Source organism: Priapulus caudatus, unplaced genomic scaffold (assembly GCF_000485595.1).
Source record: "Priapulus caudatus unplaced genomic scaffold, Priapulus_caudatus-5.0.1 Scaffold1082, whole genome shotgun sequence".
NCBI lineage: Eukaryota > Metazoa > Priapulida > Priapulimorpha > Priapulimorphida > Priapulidae > Priapulus > Priapulus caudatus.
In genome coordinates, this window is record NW_014578143.1 from 4,709 (window position 1) to 11,239 (window position 6,531).

General features: G+C 49.2%; 2 protein-coding genes and 1 long non-coding RNA gene across 3 annotated transcripts in view; 2 read left to right on the forward strand and 1 right to left on the reverse strand.

The window, feature by feature from the left end:
- Positions 1-102: 102 nt before the first annotated feature.
- LOC106815284 (MORC family CW-type zinc finger protein 2A-like) lies at positions 103-1,459 on the forward strand. The gene is made up of 3 exons (XM_014819731.1): positions 103-205; positions 805-879; positions 1,235-1,459. Exons 1-3 carry the CDS (start codon positions 104-106, stop codon positions 1,457-1,459), a joined length of 402 nt encoding a protein of 133 aa, XP_014675217.1. The 5' UTR covers position 103.
- Positions 1,460-1,842: 383 nt separating this feature from the next.
- LOC106815285 (MORC family CW-type zinc finger protein 2A-like) overlaps positions 1,843-6,531 on the reverse strand; it is a 13,911-nt gene continuing 9,222 nt past the window's right edge. Inside the window, 4 exon segments of the mRNA XM_014819732.1 lie at positions 1,843-1,932; positions 3,212-3,416; positions 4,308-4,466; positions 4,891-5,031. Coding sequence (XP_014675218.1) covers positions 1,843-1,932; positions 3,212-3,416; positions 4,308-4,466; positions 4,891-5,031 — 595 coding nt within the window.
- Positions 5,531-6,293, forward strand: LOC106815287. The gene is made up of 3 exons (XR_001394725.1): positions 5,531-5,629; positions 5,868-5,973; positions 6,205-6,293. It is a non-coding gene; the product is annotated as an uncharacterized LOC106815287 (long non-coding RNA).

Consider the following 6,531-nt stretch of genomic DNA (forward strand, 5'->3'; position numbering starts at 1 on the left):
CACCCTCCCGCCTTTCCTCCCTCTCTCTCTCTGTCTGTCCCCTCCCCCCTCTCCTCCACACATGTTCACGCTGTGCGTTCTTCGTCTTGTCGTCAGGGGTTCGATGCGCATCGGCAGCGACTTCATACTGTTCACGAAGAAGGCTGCGACGATGACGTGTCTCATGATGTCTCGCACGTTCCACGAGGAAGAGAAGATCGAGGAGGTGAGTCGTCGTCGATGGTTGCCATGGTTACCACCAGGGTAAAAAAAAATACACGTGAGCGACGAGCGATTCGCTCTTCGAACCTCTGAAATCGCTCCCGTGAGGCTCAAAATAGCTCCCGTAAAATTTTTGACGTGAGATTTTTCCCACAGGCTTTTAAAAAAGAGCTCCCGTGAAAAATTCCCCTGGTTACCATTCTTACTTGCTGTGGTTGTCATCCATCTTTGTTGCCGAATTGCAAAATTGGTCCAACTCGCCAATTTGACAACATAGTCGGTAGTGTACACCCAGCCTTACTTGCCGTGACCCCCCCCCCCCCCCCGCAAATTGGCCAGACGTCCCCAAGAATGAACTGCCACGGCTAAAATGTTTGCGTCAGCGTCTATCCAACTTGTCGCGGTCGTGCTCTAATATATTTTCGATAAACCGAAAGACAATTTCCTTGCTCTAAAAATGTTTAAAGTACTACCCACGGGCGTTCGTTCGTTGCCGTCGACGACGCGTTTTGGCAGTTGGGAGTCGTGGCCCGCGAGTGTTCTGTTGTTTTCCGTCTGGTTTTTCGTTTAACTCTTTCCCCATGTGTTGTCCACACACCACAGGTGATTGTTCCACTGCCGTCGTTTGACAGCCAGAGCAAGCGAGCGCTCGGGAAGGCTGGCAAGGCACTGGAGAAGGTAAGGATTAGGGCTAGGGATAGAGTTAGGGTTAAGTATACAGTTAGCATTGGGGTTAGGTTAGGGATAGAGTTAGGTTAGGGCTAGGTTTAGGGTTAAGTATAGAGTGAGCATTGCAGGGTTTCTTCTGCGCACGCACACGTTGAGTAAAATGACGCATGAGTCAAAAATTATCAAACACGTTTGATATTGAGTAAAATGACGGAATGCGTCAAATTACTCAACGAAAATCCACCGCAACACGTGAGTAAAATGACTCGTGCGTCCTTTTACTTGAGTAAAATTACTCGCGTGTGCGCCGGGCTTAAGTTCCGCCTAGAAGCAAGCTTCTTCACCGCTCCCGCCCGCGTTCCAGCACAAGCTGGAGATGGACCTGATCTACAAGTACTCGCCGTTCCACACGCACGAGAGCTTCATGCGCTCGTTCGACTCGATCCGAGGCGGCTCCGGCACCCTCGTCATCATCTACAACCTCAAGCTGATGGACAATGGTCAGCCCGAGCTCGACGTGATGACCGGAAGCGAGGACATCCTGCTGTCGCAGCCGCACACTGCAGACTTCGACATGGAGGACGGGTGAGTGAGGGCGTGGTGGGGCAGGGTGAGTGAGGGCTAACACGCGTAAGAACCCAATACACAACATTTTCCCATAATTCACGCACGCACACTAATTCACAGTAATGCACGCAATTCATCTAAACCCAATCAATCTCTCTTCTCGCAGTTACGTAAATGTGCCGCCCCACCACGCCCTCACTCACCCGTCCTTCATGTCAAAATCCGCCGTGTGCGGCTGCGATAGTAAGATATCCTCCCTCCCCTCTCCCACCCCGCCCCATCATAGACACCTGTCTATAAAGGACACCTTTAGAGGGGTTTTCTTAAGCGACCATCATGCGCAGGTTCGACCGTAACAGTTTGACAAAAATCGGAAGTCCGCGCGTCCATGGCAACGGCTGCTGCTTACTTCTGCTTCCGTTCGGCTAGTTCCTTCTTCAGGTTGGCTTCCCGTCTCACCTCGTGTGCGTGCGACTGCGCCTTTCGCAACGCCACCTGCAGGGGAAAAATACGATCATAGGGCGCGAGCGAGTGTCAACAGTTCCTATGGTCAGCGGCATCAATGGTTAGCTGTTTGTGACCATGTGTGTATGTACGTGCGTGCACGTTTGTGCATGTGTATGTACGTGCGTGCACGTTTGATCGTATATATACGAGCATACATTATAATATATGCGTTTCTGTTGCTGTCTGCCTACTTTTCTTCTTTTGCATTGTCACACACTCACGCAAAACGTGTAGAAACATGCGCACGCCCACACATGCACGCACGCAACGCACGCACGCACACGCACGCACACGCACGCACGCACGCCCACACGCATAACACGCATGCACGCACACACACACACACACACACACACGTACGCACGCACGCACGCACCCACGCCCACACGCACACACACACACACACACCCACACGCACGCACGCATGCACGCCCACACGCACGCACACGCACGCACGCATGCCCACGCACGCATACACGCCCACACGCGCACGAACACAAACACTCGTGGGAGTGACTCACCCGCGCATCTTTGCTAGTGGGAGTTGCCGAATGTTTGTGTTCCAGGGCCTTTGCCTTGCTCTCTGCCTCTCTCGCTTTCTCCTCAGCTGCCAAAAACAAAACAAAAAACACTCAATCTGCAGTCGCCGTGACGACTCGCACGCCAACCGACAAGAATGCGTCAGGATGTACCCAACCGATGGCATCGCCGTGGCAACGAAAACACTAGCAGACAGGACGGGTAAACGCGCACGTATCAGTCACGTGGTCAATGATGTGCGCACCAAGGAGCTAAATATAACAAGGAGAGGAAGCGCCGCCATATCTGGCCCAAATTTGGGTTCGGCAGAGACCCTAGTAGTAGAACAGAGAAGTGTTCTATTGTCTCTGGGTTCGGTCTGCATAGCCGTTTCAGCTGATTATGGTCCATAGATGGCGCCCTTGAGGCGAAAAGCACACAGCCAATCTGCTTCCTCTCCTTGTTATATTTAGCTCCTTGGTGCGCACAACGATGTGCGCACGGGCAAACATAACCGTGACCACCTTGCAATTCTCGCCGATCGATAAGATTAATTATAATAATTACAATTATTCATTCTTATTTAATTAACTGCAACAGACTCCGCGCGCACCGCCCGTCGTTTGGCGCGCAAACGCGAACAACGATCGCCGCGGCGACACCGCCACACGACAGACGCGACGGTCGCCACGACGACGCCGCCACACGACGGTCGCCGCGGTAACACGCGCGCGCGCCACTCACCGACGTTGGCGTTGTGCTTGGCCTTCTTCACCTCGATCTCGGAGCGCGTCTTGAATCGGCTCGACGCGTACTTGTACATGCGCGGCCGGTAGAGGCAGTTGACGAGTCGCTCGGTGCGCACCTTGACGTTCTGCACGTAGATGCGCATGCGCGGGTCCGCGTAGAGGATCGCCGTGTACGCGCGGAACGACTTACGCTCCGGCATCAGCCTGCCGCGAGAGACAACGACGGGAGAAACGGTTGAATATCGTCACGTGTCGCGAGTTTCCGACGTAATATAATATAGCATGATATGATGACATGACAGAACACAACATAATGTAACATAACATAACATAACATAACATAACATAACATAACATAACATGTCATAACATAACATAACATAATAGAACACAACACAACATAATGTAACGTAACATAACATAACGTAACCTAACATAACACAACATAACACAACATAACATAACATAACATAACACAACACAACACAATATAACATAACATAACACAACACAGCACAACACAACATAACATAACATAACATAATACAACACAACATAACATAACATAAAATAACATAAAATAACATAACATGTCATAACATAACACAACATAACACAACATAACATAACATAACATGTCATAACATAACGTAACGTAACACAACACAATGTAACATAACATAACACAACACAACACAACACAACACAACACAACACAACACAACACAACACAACATAATAACTAGTAATATACGACAATCCGACTAAATCATCATGTTCAACGATGTACCCCCCACCCCCACTTCAAACTGATAAAGCGTAGTAACAGTCAACCGCGCATCAGCGTACACCTCCACAGCACAGACACCTGTCTATAAAGGACAACCTCTATAGAACGGACACCTCTCTATAAAGGACAACCTCTATAGAACGGACACCTGTCTATAAAGGACAACCTCTATAGAACGGACACCTGTCTATAAAGGACAACCTCTATAGAACGGACACCTGTCTATAAAGGACAACCTCTATAGAACAATTATTATTATTTATAATTATTTATTTAACATAGAGAATCGTGCGAGTGTTTGGCACATACCGAGATCTATGTCTGTCCAGTACTGCATCATGTATTCTCCCATCGCCTTCTTCAGGTGTCTGTACTCCTTGCCATCCGCAAAGTCCTGCTTGTTGTGGGTCGGCTCCAAGACCAGATACGGAACGTCGACGATCCCCATCACGCCTCCGCCCACCCTGAAACACAAGAACGTCTTGTCATTACTGCCGTAGATGGCAGCACCCATCACACCTGCGCCCACCCTGAAACACACGAACGTCTCACTGCTACTACTACAGATGGCAGCACCCATCACACCTGTGCCCACCCTGAAACACACAAACGTCTAATTATTACCACCACAGACGGCAGCACCCATGACACCCCTCCGACACCCTAAAACACATGTACATCTTATAACTACCAGCCCTGCTCTCTATAGATGGCGCCACCCGTCACTGAACAAAGCGATCCCCACAAAGCAAACAATCGACAACAAATAACTCCACTTCGTCAAATCGCGAGCGCGATTTCGCGCCGGGAGGTCGTGACAACGTGGCAAGGTTCACGCCAAAAATCCGACGCAAAACAAGTGAGCGCGGGACGACCAGCGCCACCTACTGGTTTCCCTCGAGCTGCGGCCCGACACGCTGGTACATCTTGATGAGTCGGCTGCAGTTGTAGACGAACATGCCATCCTGACTCCGATTCTCCAGGTTGAGTCCGAAGACAAAGTTCAACGTCTTTGGTTCCTTCAGGGACCTGAGAGGGTCAAAAGAATATGTGAACGTTTTAAGATTGCCTTTCACTTACCAAAGCTTTTGAGAATCTTCTGCCAAAGAAAATACAAAGAGCAATTTGTAACGATCATAACATCAACTAAAACATTACGAGAACTTACTCTAACCAATTACTCAACAATTGATATAAAAAAAAATTAATTAAAAATTTTATTTACATATTTATTATTATTTATAATTATTTATATTATATTACATATCTCTGTAAACTGCATCAATGAAATGTGTTATGCATGTATACAATGCGTGCAATGTGTGAACACATTGTTTTCATGTACCATACTTGTATTACACTATAAAAAAAATTCCTAGTTTTTTCCTGTAATATATTGATGCATGTCTCTGTTGCTCGCGCACGTGTCAGCGTGCGTGTATTCGTCGATTAATTAACTCCTGAACGAGCCACGCCTAACGAGCTAGATTGATCGTTACTTTGCCGCTTTGCTTGCGCCGCAGGGAGAGCTACGGTTACCTGGATAAGAAGTGGTACGAGTCGCCGAGCGACGATCAGAAATACGTGAAGAAACGTAACATGCAAGTCAGCAAGTGTGTGCAGTGCGGTACGTGTTGACGCCGGCGCCATCTGTGGGCAGATTACCGCGTAATTAGTGTTGCGCCACAGTAGTGTGTGCGTGCGTGCGCGTGCGCGTGGTTAAGGTATATGTGTGTGCGTACATGCGTGCGTGCTTGTGTGCGCATGTGTTCTTTTATGTGTGTGTGTGCAGGCATGTGCATATCTGTACATACATGTGTTTGGATGTATGTACCAAGGGTTACACGTGTGTGTTTTTCTTACAGACGAGTGCCTGAAGTGGCGTATCTTGCCCTTCTCGTCCAAGGACGTCGGTCAGGACCTGCCCGACTACTGGGTGTGCAGCATGAACATAGACACACAACACAACCGGTGCGTAGCTGATGCCTAGGGAGGGGGTGGGGCAGAGGTGGGTGAGGGGGGAGGGGGTGGGACAGAGGTGGGTGAGGGGGGAGAGGGTAGCACACACGGTCCAGTAGTTGTATTCTGGGAGAGAGAGATAGTACGGCTTTATATCTGTGCGTGTGTGTGTGCGTGCGCGGTTTCCTTTCCCGGTTGTCCGTGGGTAGTTGCATTCAGATGGGAGCATTCTGTCTGTTGCAGGTGTTCTTCTGCCGAGGAGAGATCGAAGATCGCCGAGGGAGTGCTTAAGATTAAACATAAAACCGCAGAGGACAAGAAACAGGAGTTGACTGAGGCAAGGAGCTAAATATAACAAGGAGAGGAAGCGCCGCCATATCTGGCCCAAATTTCGGTTCGGCAGAGACCCTAGAACAGATTAGTGTTCTATTGTCTCTGGGTTCGGTTTGCACAGCCGTTTCAGCTGATTATGGTCCATAGATGGCGCCCTTGAGGCGAAAAGCTCTTTCTCTCTCTCTCTCTCTTTTCTCTCTCTCTCTCTCTCTCTCTCTCTCTCTCTCTCTCTCTCTC

Coding starts and splice junctions, on each gene's coding strand:
- LOC106815284 (XM_014819731.1), top strand. CDS start 104: ATGCGCATCGGCAGCGACTTCATACTGTTCACGAAGAAGGCTGCGACG. Junction 206..804: donor AGGAAGAGAAGATCGAGGAG/GTGAGTCGTCGT, acceptor CACACACCACAG/GTGATTGTTCCACTGCCGTC. Junction 880..1,234: donor CTGGCAAGGCACTGGAGAAG/GTAAGGATTAGG, acceptor CCCGCGTTCCAG/CACAAGCTGGAGATGGACCT.